Source organism: Abramis brama (assembly GCF_963993115.1).
Source record: "Abramis brama genome assembly, chromosome: 9".
NCBI classification, from domain to species: Eukaryota; Metazoa; Chordata; class Actinopteri; order Cypriniformes; family Leuciscidae; genus Abramis; species Abramis brama.
Window position 1 is genome coordinate 40,111,045 of NC_139971.1, and position 26,341 is coordinate 40,137,385.

Below are 26,341 nucleotides of genomic sequence, written 5' to 3' on the forward strand. Positions count from 1 at the left end.
AATATATTTAAAATACATGTTTGTATTTCATACTAAGTACACTATAAACCAATTCACATATTTACTGACATATCGCTCGAAACTTACTGATATAAATATTATAATTAAACTTTATTTGGAGTACTTCTTTACTGCACAATGCACATTTCTTAATATTTAGCCTAAAATGTGTTTTAATATCACTATTAGTAAAGATAGTATGATCTCTGTATAATATCAGTCTTTAAAAGCAAGATATTTAAAGTGTATCTAAAGTAAACTTGCAATAGTTCCACTTTAGCACAATCAAACATATTTAAGGATATCTTTAGTTAAGCTCTATTTCTGTATAACTAAAGTGCATCAAGTACAAAATTAGCAGACTTTAAGTATATCAGTTTAGTATACCATGTACAATTGCAGGATTTTTATATTAAGTACATAAATATAAATGTATTTGAAGTATACTTTGCATAAAATAAATCTATTTAAAATACATTTTTGTATATTTATTTGTCACCAGGGAAGTCTGGTTGAAAATCATGACATTAATTGTAATTGACTCTACCACCTTAGTACATTTTGCAAAAGAATCATCCATTGTTTTATGATTTGCTCAAAAGAGATAACATTAAGTTCTCGTTATGGCTGTTTTGATGATTAGTGATTTATGACTCATTAATCATAACATGAGGATGTAAAACTTGCATCACAGATAAATTAGCTAGAACGGAAATGACAGTTTTTGATCCGGAGCCAGAGGTGTGGTGAAGCAGGGGAACAGTGATTTAGCAGATTTCTGAACTTGACCTGTGACAGGACAGGAGACACTCGTACACCCTTCCTGCACGTGTGTGATTCACTCACCTGTGTGTTTGTGTGTACGCCTGCGTTTGACCTTGGCACTGCCACGGGGCCGCTGGCCCGATCTGTGCTGATGCAGCCTCATAGAGAGAGAGAGAGAGAGAGAGAGAGAGAGAGAGAGAGAGAGAGAGGGAGGAAAGGAGGAATAGGAGATAAAGATCTGGAGATCGGCCAGCGCTGATGTAATGGGTGTGTGTTAGTGTGGTTTTGTTATAGAGAGCTTCACTTCCTAAACTCTCTGTTCTTTTGCCTCATCTCTTCCGCCAGGATGTCCCAGAGCCAAAACACAGACTGTGAGCAGAGAGTGTCAGCGGCTCCCCAAACCGACAACAGACATTACACACACTTCAGTACAAACACACCAACACGATGGGCTTAACACGAATCAGCATATACCTCAAGTTAATAGTTATTGCATCCAAAGGCTGTTTATGAACATCTTATTTTCCCATCAGCAGTGCAGTTATAAGGACTCGGCTCATGCGACTGTATTTTGGAATTGACCATGCTTTAAAATAATACATATAAAATCTGATCCCACATATGATGTGGTATGTTTATAGGAAATCCATGCATTTAAAGGGATAAAAAATGCATTATTTACTCACCTTCATGTTCTGTCGAACACAAAAGAAGTGTTGATGTTTTTTTATTTTTTATTTTTTTACCATGCAGTAAAATGGAGTGGCCCCATTGACTGGTTTCAAAGTCATACAGGTTTGGAACAACATGAGTGAATGATGATAGAATTTTCTATAATAATTTCTTTCTTTCTATAATGCCTTCTAAAGAGATTAATTGTGAACAAAAATGTTTTGCATATGTTTCTTTCTTTTTTTTGCACTTTGTACAAAAAACATGCTTTGTTATAAAAAATATAACATAATATTCATAAAATATATAAAAACATTAGTATAATGACAATATAAATTAATTTAGTATAAGTTGTCTATATCATCACATGGAATACTTTTCTCACTCAGCATATATTTGTATTTTATAAATAAAAGTATATATTAGCTTTTATATATTACGAAGGGGGGGGGGGGTATATTTGGGAGTCTTGGTCATCAAAAACTTAAAAAACCCTGGTTTAACATACAATTTATACAAAAGTCCATTCGGCCTATGTCTCATGAATAAATCCCACTGACTCCTCCACTGTACTGTTTTGTGGTTTTGTAAGGGGTAAATTTGCTCAAAAGAGATAACATTAAGTTATGTATATATATATGTGTAAGGGATAATGTAGAGCAAGGCGGTTGTTATAGCGAATACAACCCAGGCTGATCAGGACCCTGTGTATTCGCTATAACAAGTGTCTCGCTCTACATTATCCCGCTTATTACATGGCTACCTACCAAATAAATCAATAATTTGACACAAAATATTGATTTAAAAAGGAGTTTATTGATTTAAAAACGATTGTATTGCTTCCGCTAAAGAAAATAGTCCGTTCCGTCTCTATGGTTAGAATCCTGCGTCCATAGCAACGCTCTGTTTTTCATGGCAACGGTGTGTTATACTTAGCAGTGGTCTGTAATCAAGAAATAACAGACCGCATTCTACATTACAATTCAACCAAGCCATGTAATAAATATATTTAATAACTTTTTCCCAGTCATCTCAATGGCAAAAAGTGTCTCAATCAACCTGAATTCGCAGTCTCCGTTCCAGTTCAGCTCAAAGGTGTTGGATGGGGTTGAGGTCAAGGCTCTGTGCGGTCCGCTCAATTTCTTCTGCACCAAACTCATCCAACCATGTCTTTATAGATTTTGCTTTGTGCAAAAGGACCTTCTCCAAACTGTCTGAGTTTTCCCTTTACTGAAACCCAACCCCTGAAATACAAACCCGTACCACTATCCCTCCTCCACCAAACTTTACCGCACAGTGCAGTCAGGCAGGTAACGTTCTCCTGGCATCTGTCAAACCCAGACTCACTCATCACACTGTCAAACAGAGAAGCTTGATTCGTCACTCCACAGAACATGTTTCCACTGCTTCAGAGTCCAGTGCCGGCGTGCTTTACACAATCTGACGCTTGGCATTGCACTTAGTAAAGTGAGGTATGCATGAAGCTGCTCAGTCATGGAAACCCACTCCGTTAAGCTCCCGCCGCACAGTTTTCTGCTGATATTACAGCCAGTGGAAGTTTGAAACTCTTCAGCGATTGAATCAGCAGAGCGTTGCCGACTTTTATGCATCAAGCGCTTTAGCTTTAGCGCTTTAGTTGCTGCATTTCCTAAACACTTCCACTTTCCAATAATACAGTTGACCCATGTAATATCTAGCAGAGAAGAAATTTCACGAACTGACTTGTTGCAAAGGTGGCGTAGGGAGAGTTATGTTTTTGATAATGGCAGTCTGGGCTTTGAGGCTGTTTATGCTAGTTTGGAGCTGGATATCCATCTAAGACTTGTGTGTGTGTGTGTGTGTGTGTGTGTGTATGAGGGTGTCGAACGCTGAGCTTGAGTGGTCTGGGTTATCTCTTTGCAGGGGGCTGAGAGGGGACCACTGTAGCTGGACATTTGTGTTAGTGTGTCTGAGAAAGTTGCCTTTGTTCTGGTTGTTTATTTAAGGGTGTGGGTGCTGTGAATGTTTCAAGCTTGTTAGGGAAAAGAAAAGAGTATAGTGCTGGATGTTATTTTTGAGTGTGCTGTTGTGGAGAGCAATTGTGGAAAGCATAAAATTCACACAAAATTTGAGTGAGCAAGCGTGTGTGTGCTTTTACAACACAAATCATCTCTGGAATTATAAAATGCAAATTTGGTTTTATCTCAGTGCTGTCTTTGTCTCTGAAGGGGCCATTAAGGATGTAAAACATGTCTGTTTACATTGTGTAATGACTGTTAGCTTATTATACTAAACATTTATTAGACACTTAGCATTAGCTAACACATACCTGTTATACTGCTGTCAAAGACTGCAAGCTCATACTGATTTATACTCCGTTTGTAGTTTTTTATCCTGAACATGAGAGGTTTTAGCAACAATTTTGTTTTCAACAACACTATTGTATCTACATTGAGGAGGGTGACCCACACCATACAAAATTAAAACACTTTTTATAAAAACTATTATGGGTAATCATCTCAAGTGTACTCCATTCAGACGACTCTTCACAACAACACAAAATTAGGACCAAACTACTGAATGAACCTTTAAAATAGTAAGTGAGCAGTAGTTGAATGTTAAACATGCAAAAATAGTGGCCATCGAGGTGAATGGATATGCAAATAGATATGGGAATGCTAATCTAGTGACAAAAATGTATATGGAAGAGCTTTTGTCTTTTGAACTGCGGCAACGTTAGTCTGTTGTGTGCTGTTAAAACAGGAATATAATAATGAAGCTCAAGCTCTGTTGTTCTTTAGTGCAAGATTCTTCTTCATCTCATGTCCATTCAATCACGAAATCATCTTCTCTCAACCCTTAACACCACTTTTATCAAGCTCCCCTACTCCTCCTGCCAATCGTTCCTACACCTCTCATGTCTTCTCCTCCGTCCTTCACTCCTCTGGTGGACACTTATGAGACAGGCGTGACTGCACATCCACTCTGCCTTTTAGAGTTTCGTTACCCAGAATGCTGCAGCTGTGTCATTTGCATGGCAGGGTTTGGACCTCTCACTGGAGAACGAGAGTGTGGCTTTGAATTATTCATTTAGGAGACACAGAGCGGAAGAAGAAAATTGTTTTTTTCTGTCCTCTGTCTGTCTATTTCTGCTCTCATGAATTTGTCCAGCCCCTTTAAATCACATTGTGATGCTATGGCCGCTTGTTCAGTGGTGTTTGAAGTACTCTATTTGTTTAAGCACTCATTGTCAGAGGATGATGGGTACGTATTTAGAGTGACTTCAGACAGGCTTGGTCTCAGTGCTACTGACATTCTTCTGTTTTCTGGGTTTTCTGTTGTTTTCAGCATCACCATCTGTTCCCCCACTGGACTTCAGAGCTGTATCCGGAAAAAAGAGCTCAAACCATGAGATCCATTAGCAAATTTCAGCTTAGTCCAAATGAAGAGCACATCGCAAACAACCATGATTTAATATTTCACATCTGTACTGTATTAGTGGTGCTTGCTACAGCATTTATATTGCTTATACTTTGAACAAACACCCAACCCTTGTAAAAAAAACTTTGCTTTGTATTGTTACAATGTCAGTAGTTTATGAACAATGTTTAGATGTTACATCTTACGATTTTCGATTTCGATTCTAAATTCGATTATTGATTTCGATTCGACACGATGAATATAGATTTAATTTAAATCCTATATTTATAAAAAAGAACAGTGAACATAAGTTTACAAGTGGTTAATTAATAAAAAGAAATTAAGAACTCTTAAACTTATTTTATTTTAGGTACACTTGGGTACATTAAAACAGAACCCAACCCTATATTTCAAATGCATTCAATGAATAGACAGGATTTTGATGCAAGATGAAAAATTGATGCTGAAAATTGGACAAGTCAGAACAGTCGTATGCCTTGATCAAACAGGATCAGGTTATTTTATGTTTAAGATAAAACACATCAGATCTCACAGCATTAGCTGTAACATGGAGACTGCAAGCCTATGAACAGTGGAGGAAAACTAACACTGGCTTTTGGGTGATAGATAAATAAATATGGAAAAAATCGATTCGTGGCCTTTGAGAATCGATTTTCAATCGACCACATTTTAAAAAACGATTAATCGAAAAAGCGTTTTTTTTGCCCAGCCCTAATGTTTACCCTTTCTCTGTGTAACCGGACTGAGAAATTCAAGTTTATTTGTCAGCAAATATGGTAAAAATTCTGGTAAAATGGAATAATATGGCAACAGCTTTCTTACCTGTATGTAACTAGGTTTTTCTGACTGAACACAAACCATCGCGGCGTTCTCTCCGTATTTCCCATTCTTTGCCGCTTGCCGTAACTCACTCCCGCTAAACGTTTACTCTTTGAACACTTGCACCCAGGAACAAAACAAGTCGACACCATAATGGCCAAAAGTTTGCTAAGAAGTATTTCCTACTAAAGCAAGACGGTATTTGATTAAATTATAAAATAAATAAATAAATGCAATTAGCTGAACTTTATAGTGTTTTTTTGACCCACTTAAGTTGTACATCTTTGTCATTTCATAATTCTATTGTCTTTGAAATATAGTTAAAGGACCTTACAAGCATTAATGGTGAACTAAAATATACTTTAATGTCATTTCTATTGAAACTTGTCATTTATTTAAATATATTTGTTTTGTATAATTACTAAATTTGTAATGATGAAGTTGCAATTTAGCATGTTTAAAATACACACCAAAATAAGTGTAGTTATTTGTTATTTTTAAGTGTACTAAAAATATATGCTTTTAAGACTTAAAGTGCAGTACAAGTTCACATTCAGAACAATTAAACACTTCTTGTTCACAAGGGAAGGCATAGAATATAACCCTTTAATTGCTAATAACTCAAATCCAATGACTTATTATTGTGGAGAGAAGTAGTGATCTGACTTTTTATGTAACTGATGATTAAATGGAAATAAAATTAATTTCAGCAATTCGCTCTGCACTGAATTATGGATAATTTATGCATTTTTTGCTGCATTTTGTTGCATTTTCACTCAATAAATCCATCACAATGACTCGTGGACTTGTAGCAATATAAAATGCACTGACATGTTTATTTTCCTTTGTCTAGAAATCGTTCTCTCTGGTGATCGAGGCTCTGGATCATGACAATGAAACATCAGAGGCAGGTATGATGATACGTGTGTGTGTGTGAGAGACTTAAAAAACAAAATCCATGGATCAAATGTGTCCTCACAGAAACGATTTGTAGCAATAGCACAGAGAAAGAAAGAATGAAAAGGAGGACATCAGACAGCCAAGCCGTATTTACCCCTCACGCTGTCTTCTGGGGATTACAAGAGAACGAGTAATGCACAGGGTCAGTCTCCATGACTCTTTCATTTCCTGTGTTGCTTTCTGATTGTTTCTCCTTATAATTGAAGAAAAGCTCCATGACTGAAAATATGTTGCTGGATTTTGCACACACACACTCAGATGCACCGATTATGTCCTTTAATGAATAAATTAGACACATATGCACGCTTCAGACAATGCTGAGATACATTTTAATCATTTGGATATTGCCGCTTTATTTTCAAAAATAACTCAACTTAATTTGTTACACAAACATGCATGCACATCTACTCTTTTTCCTGGCACTCTTATTCTCTTTTATTATAATTTTCTTTTCTTTCATTTTGCTTCTCTTCTAAATCTCTCTCCCTATTTGGTTCCTCTCTCTTAATTTATCATTCTCACTGCCCTCCAGCTCCTGACATATCTTTTCATTTACTTTACCCATCCCTTCTCTCGTTCATTGGATTTACAGCTTGTCTCTGGTGAGGCGAGGCTTAGGTGGGCTGATCCAGGAGTCTAAATGACGCGAGTTTGGAATTGTAGAGCCGTTTTTCCTGCCAGCTCTGGATTATTATACAACCATCTTATGGTATCTGAGTGCCATAGCTTTAACAGTCTTCAGCAAAGTCTGTCCTGACCCATTATGTCTTTGAAAAAGACTTTGTGTGAGAAAAGGAGAGAGGGAGATGCAAGGACAAAAGTGTTGTTCAGTTTCCCATTTATTATATCGTCTTCTATCCAGGGTGGTGCGCCATTCAGATTGAATGAAGAACGAATTTAAATTGCAGATCAATTTTCCTGAATTTTAACAGCATACATGTATTTTTATGCAAGGAAGTATATTTGAAATTTTAAATATGATTAATTAGTTGAGAAGCAAAAATATCAGGCAATACATAAAATTAATTGACTATGTTAAGTGTCTTTGAATTGCAATTCAGCAAATCCCTTCTGATCAGTCCAATGTCGGACCAGAGCCAATCCTGACCTCCCTGGGGCCCGTAGCTAAATTCTGTTAAGGGACCCTCATACCTGACCCGTGAGCCATGTAAACCATTTGCCATTGCCACACAGTCACACCTGACACCCCAGCGCTCCCACTACAATCCTCCCTCCTTTAACTAGTACTAATGAAAATGTAATTCCTGATATCAGAAATAGACATATTTTATATTAATATCAAGAATTCACATTTTAAATAGTACAAATCGAATTATTGATATCAAAAATGCATTCTGTGAATGAATAAAAGCTAAAAATGGCTTGCCATTGCATGTCACTGTGTTTTAAATGATAAAAGCAATACTTGATACTTGATAGCTGCCGTTTATAAACAAACAATTCACTCATATGGTGTATTTTTCTCTCTTTTCGTGACCAGAAGGATAGTTCCGCTTAATTTTCTCATCAATGTTGTAAACTTTGATTAACTTGCATAGGGCTGATCAGCTCTGGACGGGACCAATGCAATTCAAATTCACACTCATGAATAGGGTTTGATCTAGAGATTCTGCACTCTTTCAGAAGATATGTAACAGCGCTCCCTACCATATAACAGTGAAAACATGTATTGCTGGAAAATTCCATCAATGGCGGGAAAGCATTCTCATAAATGACAGAAAATGGGGAATATTACAGGAATATTAGGCTTATATCCAAATGCATGGATCCAACATACTGTTACACATGCATTTTCTTTCTCAACTGAATATGTTCACTTAAGACAAAAACGACACAAATCCTTGTGTTTACAAGGATATTAAGACATACATTTCTGTGTATTTGTCCATTTAAGCGCAAGAAGACGTGAAAAAGAACACCAAATGAGAGGTGGGTTTTTGTGTGCGCACTTTGAATGTGTGTTCAGCACAGATAATGAATTGAGTTCTCTTTCACGTCTTCTAGCGCTTGAATAGTCACATTAAAACACACACACAGGAATGGTTAAGCAGAATCAAAATGCGTTTGTCTTATTGAATTCATGGTTCTTGGAGATTTGGAACCATTTCTCGATATTTCTATTCTGATAAATTGAAGGGGAGACGATTTTTTTTATTCTAAATGTTGCTCAATCCTGGTTCTGTACAAATATATATGTGCACCCTCTCTTATTATTGAACCACCCTCTAAATCCAAATTTATTCCTCTCTTGATGGATGTTGTGTGATCATTATCTTACATTGCCGAGTGAGAAATCAGACTTATGTTCATGTAAATTGATGTGCCTGAACATGTCAGAGATAAACTGTGTTCAAGGCTTTCTGCATGAGTGCAGCTCTGCTAGTCATTTACATCTCTAATGGATTGTAGTAGAATGATGTTTAAATGGACAACACCACTAATAACTGACTGTGCTTACACTGCAGTCCATTAACAGAAGAGGACGAGACCATCATGTCCAGATTTGTGTGTGCGAAAATTGTGCCTTAAGGGTCCAAATATTTTTGGGGTCACTGAATGTGGTTGATATGTTTATTTTGATTAAGTGCGTGGAGTTGTTATGATAACTTATCTATGTTTGAACACCTTTGCTCTTCCCTGTTTTCATTGCTTTGTTTTTAAGCCCAGATGATCTCAACTGTAATAGTCCAGTCATTTTATGAAAAAAGATTGAACAAATTGCAACAGAAGCAAACTCAACTGATTTTGTATCCTCAATATGTCCTGAGTAAGGAAACAAAAAAGTCCCCAATAATCCCATTAGGGGAAAGTTTCGAAAAAGACCCAAATATAGCCTATTCATATTACGTGAATAGGGTAAACCTTTAGATATCACCATGAAAATTACTGAGTTGATTACTTACATCAAGACAAACAAAAAATGTATTACAAGTTTTTTTAAATTGTTTGTTAACATGGACAAACGGTGCATAATCTATTTACGTATGTGCTAATTTGCATAAATACAACAACAGATCTAAACATTGGGTCTAGCCAGGTGAAAATGTCTTGTTGAATCTTGTTGACACATAACAGTAAAAGACTTAATGTTAAGGTCTGAATGGAACCCATTTAGGCTACCCATGAGCATTAATGCAGGAAGAAGTACTTTAGAAACCAGCCTTTATTAATTATTATTGCAGAGATGGGGTTTGGGGCTGGGTCCGTGGGACTGTTTCTGGGGATTCACTTTTTATTTTGCCTACCTTTTGTCTTCTGCATTCTCCTTACCATTGTCTCGTGTTCTTCCCTCAGACTCGTCCCCCAGAAACAGTCCCACGGACCCAGCCCCAAACCCCATCTCTTAAAAATTAATAAAGGCTGGTTTCTAAAGTACTTCTTCCTGCATTAATGCTCATGGGTAGCCGTAATGGGTTCCATTCAGACCTTAACATTAAGTATTTTACTGTTATGTGTCAACAAGATTCAACAAGACATTTTCACCTGGCTAGACCCAATGTTTAGATCTGTTGTAATTCATGCAAATTAGCACATACGTAATTAGATTATGCACTGTTTGTCCATGTTAACAAACCATAAAAAAAAAAACTTAAATTTAAAAAAACATTTACATTTTTTGTTTGTCTTGATGTAAGTAATCAACACAGTAATTTTCATGGTGATATCTAAAGGTTAACATTTTTACCCTATTCACGTGAGAAAAAGAATGAATAGGCTATATTTGGGTCTTTTTCGAAACTTTCCCCTAATGGGATTCTTCGGGGCTTTTTTTTTCCTTACTCAGGACATATTGAGGATACAAAATCAGTTGAGTTTGCATCTGTTGCAATTTGTTCAAGGTTGACCCCCATTTTGTCTTAAAATGACTGGACTATACGGCCAGTTTTCTTTCTTTCTCTTTCTTTTTAGAGCACTTTGTTGGAGATAATGCACTATGTAACAGTATTCAAGATTAGGAAGGCTAACAGTCAAAACTGTCAGAGGGAAAACCTTTATGACTTATCACTATAAGTTAATCTCTATAAACAGAATTTGTTGTGTTAATGAAGTTGAAAGATTAGACACAACATTCAAGATCGGTATCACATTAAGTCAAGTCAAGTCACCTTTATTTATATAGCGCTTTTTACAATATAGATTGTAAACGGACATTAGTCTAGTTTGGGGTTAGTAAAAATAAAAGAAAAAAGGAATTAATACTTTTATTCATCAAGGATGTATTACAGTTTTTCTCGATTGTTTACACACATTTTCTGAAAGCATGCCTCATATTCTCAGAACTCTACACACAAATCCAAAAACACACACACAATGGGCAAAACCCCTCAATTCTCCTGCAAAAGGAAACTTTACATTCAAAACAATGTTATTTCTTCTCAAAATGGTATTTTGTTTTCAAATGACACACACAAACCATCATATGAATAGACATTTATAAGAACCAGTTGAACACGGATGTGCTCAATGTAAAACACTATGATGAATGGAAAACACTTCTTCTCCATTCATCATAATGATTTAGGCCTTTTTTTGTTCAGTGTTACACTTTCTACAGACAGTACATACATAAGTGTGTTGTAAAATATTTGAGAATATTGTTTTTTATACTCAGAACACACAAATACACGGTAACAAATATATTTTATTTTTCCCACAAAAACAATATACACAGTGTACATCCCAACCAACACAAAGTTGTACATGCAGTGGTCTACATACAAAACAACAGAAGAATTGACTGTATACAGTTACAGTAAAAAAAAAAAAAAATCCAATGTTGGCATCCATTGCTCCATTGAAGAGCTCACCTGTTGAAGAGCTCACCTGTTGAAGAGCTCACCTGTTGAAGAGCTCACCTGTTGCCCTTTTATGCTAAAGCTCTGATTGCTGATTGTAAACCTGTGTGACGGGTGTTTGCCCATGTGATGAGTCAGTGTGCATATCTGAATGGCAGTGTGTTCCTTGTGAAAACAAGATATTTTCTGCATGAAAATTGTGCCAAAAGCAGATAATTGTGTGTAGTGTTTTGAAAAAAGTGTGTTTTAGAACTGCAATTTGAGTGTAAAGCAGGAATTGTGCTTGTAGTTTAGCAGAATTGGTTCAGGCGGTTGGTGAATGAGTTACATGTTGTGGTCATTGTGTCTCAAGTACCAGAAAATGTGTGTAAACAATCGAGAAAAACTGTAAACGTATAGGAAACGAAAACACTGTTTCAAATAAATGCTGTTCTTTTGAACTTTTCTATTAATCAAAGAATCCTGAAAAACATGTAACATGTATACAATGTAAACATTAAGCAGCACAACTGTTTTCAACATTGATAATAAGAAAAGTTTGTTAGTTATATTAGCATATTAGAGTATTAGAAAAAAGGACATAGTATTGTATAGAATCCTGAACAGTCCTTTAAGGTCCTGTCTCACTAGGGTTGCCAACTTCAGAAAATGAAAATGTGGGACAATCGTGGTTCTTTATAGGAAAATGAGGGACACTCAAAATATTTGTACTGTATCACACAGTGTACATCATTTCAGTGTCTGCAATTAGGTATGTGTTTAAAAGGTTATCAGACATAAACACATTTGTATTGCTTAACCTATTTATGTACAATTTAATTCTAAAAATAATTTTAATGTCATACATAAAAAAATGTCACATTACAAACAAACCATTGTTCAAAATAACAGTATTTATCTAAAATAGAAAGCTTTTTTAACATTATACACTAGGCTTACAGTTCAAAAGTTTGGGGTTATTAAGTTTTTTTTGTTGTTGAAAGAAATTAAAGAAAGTAATTGCCTACTTTTATTCAGCAAGGATGCATACATTAATCAAAAGTGACAGTAAAGACATTTATAATGTTACAAAAGCTTTCTATTTCAAATAAATCTCTTATGAACTTTATATTCATCAAAGAATCCTGGGGAAAAAAAACTGTTTTAAACATTAATAATAATCAGAAATGTTTTTTGGGCATATTATTCCCTCAGGTAGATTACATGTTTTCTTGCGTGGCTGGATGTTGGACTCATGAACAATAATCACGTTGTTTGCATTCGCCAAAATTGATTTGCCGAAATCAAAACGTGGACAGTGAAAGGGAATTACCGTTAGCGCGAGACGAGTCCGGCTTGAAGCGGAAGCGACCAGACGGCAGAGGATTATGTTCGCAAATCAACCAATGATTTGTCTCAAAACAATAATTTTAAAAAGCTGTGATTGGATGATGACAGGTGTCGGTGATCATTCTCAAGTGTCGTGATCAGCACTGCTGCTGTTGCTGTTGTATCAGTCAGTGGTTAGGTCAGCGTAATAGACTAGTCAAAAAACGGGACAAGGGAGGTCACGCACGGGACAAATAAATTAGGCCCAAAATACGGGACGTCCTGGCTAATACGGGACAGTTGGCAACCCTCACTCTTGCTGGAGCAGGTTTTTCCATGGAAAAAAATAACATGTGAAAAGATGTTTAGTTTTTATTTTACTCTCTCTGTCTGTCGCCCCCTGCAGGTCGGGAGGAATTAATAGAGCGAGTGCTGCTTTCCTCAATGCTGAACCCAGGTGAGAAGTGGCAGTCGTTCCCTCATCACGGTCACACGTTCAATCTGGAATACCGCCTTCGATTCCGCTGTGATACCAATTACTACGGCCCACTCTGCACCAAACTCTGTCGAGCACGAGATGACTTTTTCGGCCATTTTGACTGTGATCCTTACGGGATTAAGGTGTGTAAGGAGGGCTGGACTGGAGCAGAGTGCCGACAGGGTGAGTGGGTCCAGCACACTGTTAACAGCCGTATCATAAAATGATGGCGATATCTATGGACTTAGCTAACCTAGCTATAATTAAGATAGCATAAGTTTGTTGCACATAACCCGTATTAGACTTTAGCTACAGGATTATTAAAGGAACACGCCGATTTTTTGGGACTTTAGCTTATTCACCGTATCCCCCAGAGTTAGATAAGTCCATGCATACCCTTCTCATCTCCGTGCGTGCCGTAACTCTGTCTGGCGCACCTACCGCTAGCCTAGCTTAGCACAAAGACTGGAGGTAAATGGCTCCAGCTAGCATACTGCTCCCAATAAGTGACAAAATAATGCCAAGCACTGCTACGTCTGCGGAGTGATTTACTCCAACTCTGAGGAACTCTCTGCTTCTCACCACGGGGCTTCTCAGGCGCTGCGAGCAAATCACTCCGCAGAAGCAGCAGTGCTTCGCCTTCTGAGGATATAGTTCCCAGTATGTATACGGTTAGAAGATGGCTGTGTCTCATGTGACCTTGTTATTTGTACACGCTGTGACTATACAAATCACAACATGTAAATAGGAAAATGTTGGCGTTATTTTGTCACTTATTGGGAGCAGTATGCTAGCTGGAGCCATTTACCTCCAGTCTTTGTGCTAAGCTAAGCTAGCGGTGGGTGCGTCAGACAGAGTTACGGCACGCACGGAGATGAGAAGGGTAAGTATGGACTTATCTAACTCTGGGGGATATGGTGAATAAGCTAATCAAATCAGATTGTTCCTTTAAGGGAGAGATATTACCACCAAAGTCAAAACATTGAGCTAGCCTTATGTTAACAATAGTTGAGTCAGAGAAGCATCACATCATGACTGGCTGCATTTAGCAATGGATTACGTGTCCAAAGTCTCTGTATTTGTCTAATTCTGTGTTATTATGAGTGTTATGAAAATGACTGATCATTTTGATCATCATATCTGAATAAACCTTCTATATGCGTCTTTGTAGCGGTGTGTAAGCAGAGATGTCACGTGGACCACGGTTCCTGCGATGTGCCCGGAGAATGCAAGTGAGTCTGCCCAGGTTTCAGAAACACACTGCGCTTCCACAATCTCCACAGAACGCTGATGCATGTCATATGCCCTGCAGGACCTGCTTGCTTTTGTTTTCTGGCTTTTTCTCACTTTCTCACTGTTGTACCCTCTCTCTATCTCTGTAGGTGTCATTATGGCTGGAAGGGTGATCTGTGTGATGAGTGCGAGACGTTTCCTGGGTGTGATCATGGCACTTGCACTGAACCCTGGAAGTGTGTGTGTGACACAAATTGGGGCGGCTTGCTCTGTGACAAAGGTGAGATGACATCTGCAACACAAGGAAATGTGCTGGTGCGTGTGTATGCATAAATGTCTGATGTTATTATAAGGGCCATCAATCAATTTAAATCTTTACTTGTGTTTAACCTCATCATTTCAGTGTAGTTAATGTGTTAACACATTCAGTTGCTTTTCAAAGAAGGGAAAAACATGTGTGGATGACACTTGTATCTGTAAAATATGTGCATATTTAAAGGCAGCAGACAGAGGCACATTTCAGCACTCGTCTCACACTCTTTTCCACCCTGGAAGAGATGATGCATTACACAGCATTCACTTAACACCAACCAACAGCTGAAAGCTTGATGACAGCGGTGAACTTTATTTTTAACATAAACACATCGGTTAAAAATGTACATATAATTTTAATTATTAAAATGTTGATTTAATTATGAATACATATGTGACCCTGGATCACAAAACCAGTCACAAGTCTCTTTTGTGGCAATAGCCAACAATACATTGTATGGGTCAAAATTATCGATTTTTCTTTTATGCCAAAAATCATTAGGATATTAAGTAAAGATCATGTTCCATGAAGATATTTTGTAAAATTCCTACCGTAAATATATAAAACATTTATTTTTGTGAGTGAATGCAACACAATCGTGAACATAAATGGACAACTTTAAAGGAGATTTTCTCAATGTTTCGATTTTTTTTCACCCTCAGATTCCAGATTTTTAAATAGTTGTATCTCGACCAAATATTGTCCTATTCTAACAAACCATACATCAATGGAAAGCTTATTTATTCAGCTTTCATGCTGTGTATAAATCTCAATTTAAAAAATTTTACCCATGTGACTGGTTTTGTGGTCCAGGGTCACATATGATTTTCACATAAATACATATGATTTATATTAGGAAGACCAGAGACCTAAAAAAATCAAAAGCTGGCTTTAACGTCACAGTCAAATGTATTAAATTTAGGGATTTTTTAAAGATTTATTGAAGACATCACTTCTGCTTACCAAGGTTGCATTTATTTGATAAAAAATATGAAAAACAGTAATATTGTGAAATTTTATTACAATTTAGAACAACTATTTTCTATTGTATTACATTTTATATTGTAATTTATTCCTGTGTTGTATAATTATTCTAATGCTGCTGCTATCAAGAAACATTTATTATTATTATCAATGTTGAAAACATTCGAAACACTTCATATTTTTCTGGAAAACGTAAAAAAAAGTAGGATTCTTTGATGAATCGAAAATTCTAAAACAACAGTGTTTATTTGAAATATAAATATTTTGTAACATTATAAAGGTTTTTTACTGTCACTTTTGACCAATTTAATGCATGCTTTCTGAATAAAAGTATTCTTTTTACTGATCCCAAACTTGTGAATTGTAGTGTAAAATGAATGGTGAAAAATTACCTATGATGTTTATAAGTAAAATCTTTATATTTCAGATGACGATAATAAAGTGGCTGGAGTACAACCTGACAGATGTCATTAAAATAGGAAAACACTTAATTTTTTTTTAATCTGAAATGCTGTCTGTCTGTCAATCATTTTGTGCAGGATTGCTGACAACGCCATGTCTGTCATGTCTTTGCAGGGCAGGGTTTTGGAGACAGGTTGATGTTGAAGTTAGCAGAATGAAAGTGAAAAATCAAATTGAAAAAGAAAACCTTAATAAAATGGGTTAATAAAATGAACAGTGGCGGCTCGTCAGGGGAGGCAAGGGAAGCACAGGCTTCCAAACATTTTGAGGTGAAAATGGGAGAAGGATAATTTAATGTTAATAAAATTCCCAGTTATTTATTTTATTTCTTGTCTCAGAATGTGTATTTCTTGTTTGTAATTTCACTACTGTTACGTTATAAAATATGAGTCAGAACAACTGCTGCTCTTCCCTGATCCTGCCAAATCTACCGATAGGAAAACTGTGCTAAGGCGATTCTGAAGGGAAATGAAAAGGGAAGCGGAGGCAAATCCATAGCCAGAGACTTTTGCCTCCGTTGGGAAAAAATTTGCCAATCACCATCAAGTATTGCACTTTCAGCGGTTCGAGTGTTGAGGAAAAAATATCGGGTAGGGATTCTTAGACTACTACTATTTAGTTTGCCTCCCCTATTTTAAAATCCAGCAGTCGCTACTGTAAATCAACAGTGTTATTAAACATAATTATGCACAAAAAAAAAGCCCCCCCCCCCAAAAACAAAAGTCATTAGATTCACTGATTCCAAGACTTACTATGCGGCAATGTTTGTGTAAATAGATCATGATTATTTTCGTCAGGGTTTTTAGAGGTGGAGGATAAAACAGACTCTTGCCATTTAGCAGTTATGTGAATGGCACTGTCACACACACACACACACACACACACACACACTCACTCACTCACTCACTCACACACAGACACACACACATTCTTGTACATCTATCTTTATGAGGACATTTATTGACACAATGCAATCTCTAGCCGCTTACCCTAACCTTACCCATCACAACTAAGTGCCTAACCCGACCCATGACCCTAAACCTTGCGCCACTCCTGTTCAACCTGTATATGCTCCCAATGAGCCAAATAATGAGAAAGAACCAAACTGCCTACCACAGCTATGCAGACGAGACACAGATTTACTTAGCCCTATCGCCTAACGATTACAGCCCCATTGACTCCCTGTGCCAATGCATCGATGAAGTCAACAGTTGGATGTGTCAAAACTTTCTTCAGTTAAACAAAGACAAAACTGAAGTCATTGCGTTTGGAAACAAAGATGAAGTTCTCAAGGTGAACGCATACCTTCACTCTAGGGGTCAAACAACTAAACATCAAGTCAGGAATCTTGGTGTGACACTAGAGTCAGACCTTAGTTTCAGTAGTCATGTCAAAGCAATAACTAAATCAGCATACTATCATCTGAAAAATATTGCAAGAATTAGATGCTTTGTTTCCAGACAAGACTTAGAGAAACTTGTGCATGCTTTCATCACCAGCAGGGTGGATTACTGTAATGGACTCCTCACTGGCCTTCCCAAAAAGACCATAAGACAGTTGCAGCTCATACAGAACGCTGCCGCCAGGATTCTGAGCAGAACCAGAAAATATGAACATATCACACCAGTCCTCAGGTCTTTACTGGCTCCCAGTTAGATTTAGGATTGATTTTAAAGTATTATTACTGGTATATAAATCATTCAGTGGCCTAGGACCTCAATATATTGCAGATATGCTCACTGAATATAAACCCAACAGATCACTCAGATCATTAGGATCATATCAGCTAGAAATACCAAGGGTTCACTCTAAGCATGGCGAGTCCGCTTTTAGCTATTATGCCAGCCACAGCTGATACCAGCTTCCAGAGGAGATCAGATGTGCTCCTACAGTAGTCACTTTCAAATCCAGACTCAAAACACATCTGTTTAGCCGTGCATTTACTGATTGAGCACTGTGCCGCTGTTCGTCCGACTGTTTGTACTGTACTGTATTTTATTTTTTATTCTTCTTAACTGTTTTAATTATTCTTATTTCTTGTTATTATTTTAATTTCTTTTATGTAAAGCACTTTGAATTGCCATTGTGTATGAAATGTGCTATATAAATCAACTTGCCTTGCCTTGCCTTGCCTAAACCGACCCTTAACCTCATTATAACCTTATCCCTAAAACCAAGTCTTGACCCTCAAACAGGCCTTTAAAGGGATCTCAGAAAGTCCTCACTTTACTCTCTTTGTCCTCACTCCAATGGTGTAAAACTCAAACTGGTCCTCACAAAGATAGTTGTACAAGTACACACACACACACACACACACACACACACACACACACACACACACACACAGGACTAATATGCAGACAGATTAATTGAGGTCATAGAACTAAAGATAATAGCTTGATCTCATTGCTTTTCTCTCTCTCTCAAACACACACACACACACACACACACACACACACACACACACACACACACACACACACACACACACAAAAGATCTCAGGAGTCAGTCTACCAGTCCTGCATCATTTTCCATCATAGTGCTGGTTTTAATTTGTGTCTATTTGTATGTTGTGGTTGTAATTCTTCCAGTTAAGCATGCTTTTGTGTTGTGGGTAAATCTTCAGGAAGCAATCCATTTGAGTGTAACTCATCCCCTCAAGCATGACCGTGTAGGAATTCTTGGTTAGATTTTGCATGATTTATGATACAAACTACATTTAAACAATGTCTGGGTTGTCAAACCTGATTTGTGTCTAGACCAAACTGGCATTTTGTTTAATCCCATGAATCTGAGCTTGAAATTATTGTTTAAAAAATCATATTCCTTCAAGCAACAGTTCCCAGTGGGAGATGTAAATTTTAGTGAGATTTTATAGATATATATTCACATATATTACAGATGTTGGTATATTGTATTTCTGGAAGTGGTGGGATGTGGAACAGATGTATCACAGCTGTTTTCACACGGCTATCAGTGCTTTTTGAGTCATTTTGAAGAATCAATAATGATTTTTCTAACAAATCATTTAAAACTGTGTGTTTGTATGTATATGTGTTTTGTATCATTTGAGAAAGAAAATGTTCCTCTGTCTGAATCATGTGGTTTTAATTTGTCCTCAGTTGGTTGGAGGGCTGCAAGGAAAATGTAAATGATAAATTTGCATTGGTTTTGTCTTTACCACAAGTTTCTTTTTTCTTAAGTCAACATTAATCAACATTCACTAAACAGTGCATAACCATAAAAATGTGGGATAGGACCTGATTTTATCCGTTTTCATGATTGGATAAAGAAGAGTGGATGTTTGATACAAAACTTTGCGATCATCACCAATGACAATTCTGTCATTATTTACTCATCCTCATGTCGTTCCAAACCCGAAAGACTTCAGAACACAAATGAAGATTTTTTTTTAATGAAATCTGGGAGCTTTCTGACACTTTGATGCTTCAAAAAGTTTATAAATGGATCGTAAAACTAATCCATAAGAATTGAGTTTAGTCCAAATTTTCTGAAGAGACTCGATCGCTTTATATGATGAACAGATTGAATTTAGGCTTTTATTCACATATAAACATTGATCAGCAAACATAGACAGAAGCTCAACCGAACCTGCTTGACGAGCAAGAACAAACCTCATTGGTTCTTGAGAAGCTCAAACATGATGTGTAACACGAGAACGAACCTCATTGGTTCTTGAGAAGCTCAAACGTGATGCGTAACACGAGAATGAACCTCATTGGTTCTTGTGAAGCTCAAACGTGATGCGTAACACAAGAATGAACCTCATTGGTTCTTGAGAAGCTCAAACGTGATGCGTAACACGAGAACGAACCTCATTGGTTCTTGCTGAAGCTCAAACGTGATGCGTAACACAAGAATGAACCTCATTGGTTCTTGAGAAGCTCAAACGTGATGCATAACACGAGAATGAACCTCATTGGTTCTTGCTGAAGCTCAAACGTGATGCGTAACACGAGAATGAACCTCATTGGTTCTCACACATCAAGCAAGCATTCTTGATTGCTTTTTAAATACACACCTGTGAATCAATGTTAATATAATAAATTGTCAGATTTCCCTAACTGCAAAAATAAATAAATTATTCTCTCTCACTTACAGATCTGAATTATTGTGGTAACCATCAGCCATGCAAGAACGCTGGTACTTGTACCAACACTGAGCCGAACGAGTACCTGTGTGTGTGTCAGGAGGGCTTCCGTGGCCGCAACTGTGACATCGGTGAGCTAACGCTATAAAACACAACCATAAACTCTGTCAGCCCTGACAGCCTAATACAACCATACCTCAAAGATGTGCTGGACATGAAAAAAACAGCAGAATATTGTAGTCAAAGCTCAGCTCTTCTTTTTCACTGTGCCACCAATTATCTCCTCCGAAAGGATAATTTTAGTCTGTGTTAACGTGTGATCTCTGAGAGGTGTTGATAAGAGATAAATTTACAAGAAGAATGTTCTGGTGTTGAATGCCTCAAACCAAGAGTCTGTGTAAAAACGACAAATACAGCATAAAATATACTCTCTTATGTTCATATTAAAGGTAAAGTGTGTCATTTCTGCTCCAAACAGAGTAGAGCTGTTCAGTAAGCATCTCTTCCTCTCGTCCCCTTAACAGTGGAGCACGCTTGTCTCTCCTCTCCATGTGGGAATGGAGGAACGTGTATTGAAGACCCAACAGGCTTCAAATGTGTGTGCGCGTCGGGCTGGGCGGGACCCTCCTGTGCCTCCGGTAGTTAAACATACAAACACACACACACACACCTGCACAGATTGCAATCAGCACCAATCAAAGGCAGCTGCTATTTCATGTGCCAATTTTAGTCAGAACTACATTAAAATAATGCTCCCTAACAGTCAGCAATCACACACACGCACATGTAGGATGTACAGATGATAATGTGTCTCAGAGATCAGGTTGTGAGAGCTCCTCAAATTTAAGGACATTGGTTGACTGTCCATTGCATTGTTTTTACATGTTCTCATCAGTTTAAGCATGGGCATCATGCCTTTATTTTTTAGAAGACATTAAAGTCGGGCTCAGACTACAGGAGTTTCATGCAAGATTTATGCCTGTTTTATCCCTCCCGACATTCGGTTTTATGGTAATGTGAGGCGTTTACAGATCAAATCTTAAACCTGATTGCGAATACATCAGGGACACCGGAAACATGTTTGATATTTAGGATTTTAAATCGGATTTATAATTATGTCAGTACTTCCAGAATAGCCAATGAGAGACGGAAGTGACAAAACTTTTTTAAATGGCGACCACGAGACAATAAGAAGGTGGACAACGGGGATTGAGAAACGGCTGGTCGAAATGTGGCAACAACAACACGACTGCCTTTATAATGTCTCCTCATATACGTAGGTTACATTATATTTTGTTTACACCCGCTTTCCCGAGAGATCACATGAGGTGCTAAATCTGGCATGATAATCTTAAGAATATCTTGTAGTGTGTGTTGCGACACGATTTTCAAATCTTGTAATGTGTGCAGGTTTGAGATTTGAAAGAAGAAAATCTGTGAAGATTCTCCTTATGCACAGTCGGTTAAGATTGAAAAAATCCTGTAGTCTGAGCCCAGCTTAAAGGAACACTCCACCGTTTTTTGAAACAGGGCTTATTCACCTTCTTTCCTACATTTAGATAGGTGGACAAATGCATTTTTGTCTCAGTGCATGCATTGTTTTAGTTTGACAGGGTCGGTGCTAGCTTAGCTTAGCATAATGAATGGAATCCTTTGTTGCCAGCTAGCATGTCCTGAGTAAAAGTGATATAAAAAATAAAAAAAACCCACCTAATTACTTCTTGTGGCCTGCGTATTCACAACAAGTACAAATAGCGATGCAGATTAACACTAGGCGATTTCCTAGGCAGATATTGACTTGGGACTATATTAGGGGGAAGCACAGGCGAAGCACTGCTACTTGGGCGCAGAGATATCACGCCCAAGTAGCAGTGCTTCACCTGTGCTTCCCCCTAATATAGTCCTTAATATATAAGTCAATATCTGCCTAGGAAATCGCAGATGTTCTCTGAAATCGCTGCCTAGTGTTAATCTGCATCGCTATTTGTACTTATTGTGAATACGCAGGCCACAAGAAGTAATTAGGTGGTTTTTTTTTATTTTTATATCACTTTTACTCAGGACATGCTAGCTGGCAACAAAGGATTCCATTCATTATGCTAAGCTAAGCTAGCACCGACCCTGTCAAACTAAAACAATGCATGCACTGATACAAAAATGCATTTGCCCACCTATCTAAATGTAGGAAAGAAGGTGAATAAGCCCTGTTTCAAAAAATGGTGGAGTGTTCCTTTAAGGGTACGTTTACACTACAAATGGAAAGGTTTTACCTTTGTGTTTTTGAAAAATGTATCATATGGAAAACAAGGTTGTCAAAATGACCCCTGTTCACACGGATCCGCAAAAACAAAAAAAAATGCTGTATTATGCCTATGCCAGGCCAGTCAGAATCAAATGTTTCGGTGCACTGGAAGGATTTTGAGATTGAGACGGCCCTTAAAATGTTTGACTCCCTGATCAGTGCCCAGACTATTGAACTAGGGAGCTGATTGAGACCTTTCTAGTAATCCTGAAGAGCTTGATTAGCTTGTTCAGGTGTGTTTGATTAGGATTGGAGCTAAACCAAAGCCACTTGAAGGCAAGCCTGCAACCCTAGTCGAAAAAAGCATAACGTCAGCTAAAGCTGCAGGGAAAGAGACACAAGGACTTTTTTTTTAATGGTTGTCAATGGAGGAGAGGCTTCACTACACTGAAAAAAAAAACGTTTTTGTGAGGAAATAGCTTATCACTTAATGAATCGACAGCCCATTGGCTAATCTTCAACATGTTTGCTCTTAAACATTTGTTTTGGATTGATCTATATTTAGAGTTCACACCAAATAAAATGCTGTTTTAACAGAGAAATCCCTTAGATTTCAGTTTACAGCACTTCTCATTCATTATGGTATCCGCAAACAGTGATTGACTGTCGCCCAACTCAGTGATGTCAAGGTTGTGATTGGTTATCAAGTCACACGTGTTTCAAGTTAGCCGTTACGCTTTCTCCCTCATGTCTCCCAAAAATCTCTGGCTAAACTCTGCAGGAAAGCGGACCTTGTGCTAAACACAAAGGAAGATATTTTGAAGAATGTTCGTAACCAAACAGTTGATGGACCCCATTGACTTCCATAGTAGGAAAAAAAATACTATGGAAGTCAATGGGGTCCATCAACTGTTTGGTTACAGACATTCTTTAAAATATCTTCCTTTGTGTTCAGCAGAAGACAGAAATTCATACAGGTTTACAGGGTAAAAATTGCTAGTCTAGTGGTACAGTTTAGCATGCAAGGAGGCCTGGGTCTAAAACACAATCTAATATATTACTTTTTTAAAACCAAATTATTGTCTTGAAATGAGATAGACTTTGACATTTTTTGGTAACACTTTATTTTACAGTGTCCTTGTTACATATGTCACATCTACTTACCATAGTAATAACAGTAAATTATGCATAATTACATGCTAACCCTCAACCAAATCCTAACCCTACCCTAACCCTATAGTAAGTACATGTAGTTGATTAATATTACTCAGTACTTAAATATATAATTACACTGTAGCAATGACACCTTAAAATAAAGTGTAACACATTTTTTTTATGTATAATTTTGCGTTACACAGGAAAAGGTCATGGAAGTTTTGGTTGACATGAGATGGTGACAAAACATTCAGATTAATGCCAAAGATCTGAGGAAGGTGCGACTAGATTTAGACTGTGACACAGCTTTTTAAACACTTTGAAAAAACCTTGCAACAACCAAGCAACAAAGTAATGAAAGTTGCATTCAAAATCATTATGATGGATGGATGGATTTGATGTCTTGACGAGACCGAGAACATGTTCTGTTTGCATGCAGCAGTGTTGCAGTGTGCTTCCAGTCCTTGTGGTCGTGGGGCCACATGTCAAGAGACGGAGCAAGGTTTCCAGTGTCTATGTCCTCCATTCTGGACCGGCAGAACCTGCCAGCTCGGTACGTATATAAAGCAACACTAGCTTCACCTGTCCTGAGCCGTCCATACATGTCCACACTTGCCTGACTTGGCCTTACGCTCACACTCATCCACAGTCTCACCTGCCGTAACCTGCCTCTACCTGCCTAAACTTGTCATAGACCGTACCTGTCTGTTCTTTCTTGTTTTTGCTCGGTTCCTCACTCTCAGGGTACATGGACTAGCAATGCATCCAGGAATTAAACCTAAGAAACCATAAAAAAATATTACAGAAACCATAACCACCACCATGTTTGCCATTTGAAACCACTAAATCATAACAATCAAATCCAGTGATGGGAAACTCCGCTCGCACATCTTGTGTTTATAAATTCCATATCAGCACAAACCACATTGAAATTATTAATCAGCATCACTGCTCCACCGACCATTATCCGCTAACCCACATCAGACAATTTCATGCTACAGTGTGCAGTATATTTAATTGCTGAATAAAAAGAGCTGTCGCTGATGCTGTTGACTTCTGGGAGAGTCTCTCTCACACTCCATCGCCCCTCAGGCCCAGATCAGCTCTGGCTCTCTGGAGAGGATCAGTCTCTCTGGACTGTTGACACTCTGTGAAATACACTCATGTGTCACAGTGACACCTCAGAAAACAGCCGTTAGCGTCAGCACATCTGTCTTTGAAGGCGGCGTGGGTTTTAATAAGTACAAAAACAGCAACTGTGGATAGAAATAATATTTTCTAGAGTATTTTATTAGGAACAACTTAAGTGAGAAATTTTACACTTTGAGAAATATACACTCATGCTCAAAAGTTTGGGGTGATTTTTTTTTTGTAAGAAAATTAATACTTTTGTTAATGTGGCAAGTTAATGATTTTTGCTGTTTTTTTTGCTATTTGACAACCAAGTTGTCACGAGTTAACTAATGGACTATTATTTGCTGATAACTATAATTATCATGTAATTATTTATTGAACTCCACTTAACATTGTATTAATCAGCATCCTTTAACCATGATAAAGTCACTCTCAGCTGCCTTTAATTGTTTTAAATAGTATGTGAAACCTCATTATATGCATATTTAACTCTTTCCCTGCCATTGTCGGAATTTTCTGGCTTTCAATGTTTTTAATGTTATACGGTAGGTGCGCATCTTCTGAAAGAGTACACAGGCAAAAAACGATAAAAGCATTGCTTATGCACGTTGTAATCTTTAAAAAAAAAAAAAAAAAAATCTCAGCTTTTTGTTCAAAATATCTTTTTTACCCACATACAAGTGTTGATTTTAAAAAAAAGGTATGCATGAAACTAGAATAAAATAGTTTTGTTTGTTTGTTTAAAAGCAGAGGCTCTATTCTTTATGTTCAGATATTCATGCAACAAAATATTCTTGGGGCCATGAAAGTTCTGTGAAAATCATCAGAAATGCTGACAACTTTTTTTTTTTAAATGGTGGCGGGGAGTGGCATCTAGTTGAGTCATCTCGGAAATACATTTTTATTATTCCAATCTATATAGCCTAATAAAAAATGTCAATTGGCAGCCTAGAAAAAGATGGTGCAATTTGTGGTGGATATTACTTTCACTTCATTAGTTAAACTGGAAATTGGAGGTCAAGTTGAGCGCATGGCATTGTGGGATACACTACCCAGCTCATTATGTTATGCTGTATACTGCACATTTTGGCAAATATAGAAGGTCATCTGGATATTGCTAATGTGAAGTTTGCCAATTATACACACTATATACTGCAGATATGCTAAATATAGCCTCACTTCATCACTGTGCTTCGTTCCTCTTCCTTAGACACTAATGAATGTGAGACTGGCGTGTGTGTCAATGCTCGCTCCTGCCGCAATCTGATTGGAGGATATTTGTGTGACTGCCTTCCCGGTTGGTCAGGAGCAAACTGTGACATCCGTGAGTATTAGATGTGGTTTTCACAGAACCAGCGAAAACACTGTATGATTGAGTTTTAAATCAAACACGACAGTTTCAGTGCTCGTGGGAAATGACTTCAGGGTGAACTCACTGTGAGCTTGTTCTGCCATGTGAGCTCACAG

General features: G+C 37.5%; 1 protein-coding gene across 2 annotated transcripts in view; it reads left to right on the top strand.

Moving 5' to 3' along the window:
• The window catches only part of LOC311089237 (uncharacterized protein), a 70,309-nt gene that overhangs the window by 37,520 nt on the left and 6,448 nt on the right, over positions 1–26,341 (top strand). Inside the window, exons 3-10 of one of the 2 annotated variants that reach the window (XM_084123790.1) lie at positions 6,530–6,587; positions 13,168–13,422; positions 14,411–14,471; positions 14,622–14,752; positions 20,355–20,474; positions 20,868–20,981; positions 24,180–24,293; positions 26,085–26,198. In XM_084123790.1, the coding sequence (XP_083979916.1) occupies positions 6,530–6,587; positions 13,168–13,422; positions 14,411–14,471; positions 14,622–14,752; positions 20,355–20,474; positions 20,868–20,981; positions 24,180–24,293; positions 26,085–26,198 (967 nt within the window). The remainder of the gene's footprint in view (positions 1–6,529; positions 6,588–13,167; positions 13,423–14,410; positions 14,472–14,621; positions 14,753–20,354; positions 20,475–20,867; positions 20,982–24,179; positions 24,294–26,084; positions 26,199–26,341) is intronic. The other variant, XM_084123791.1, reaches the window with a different exon arrangement.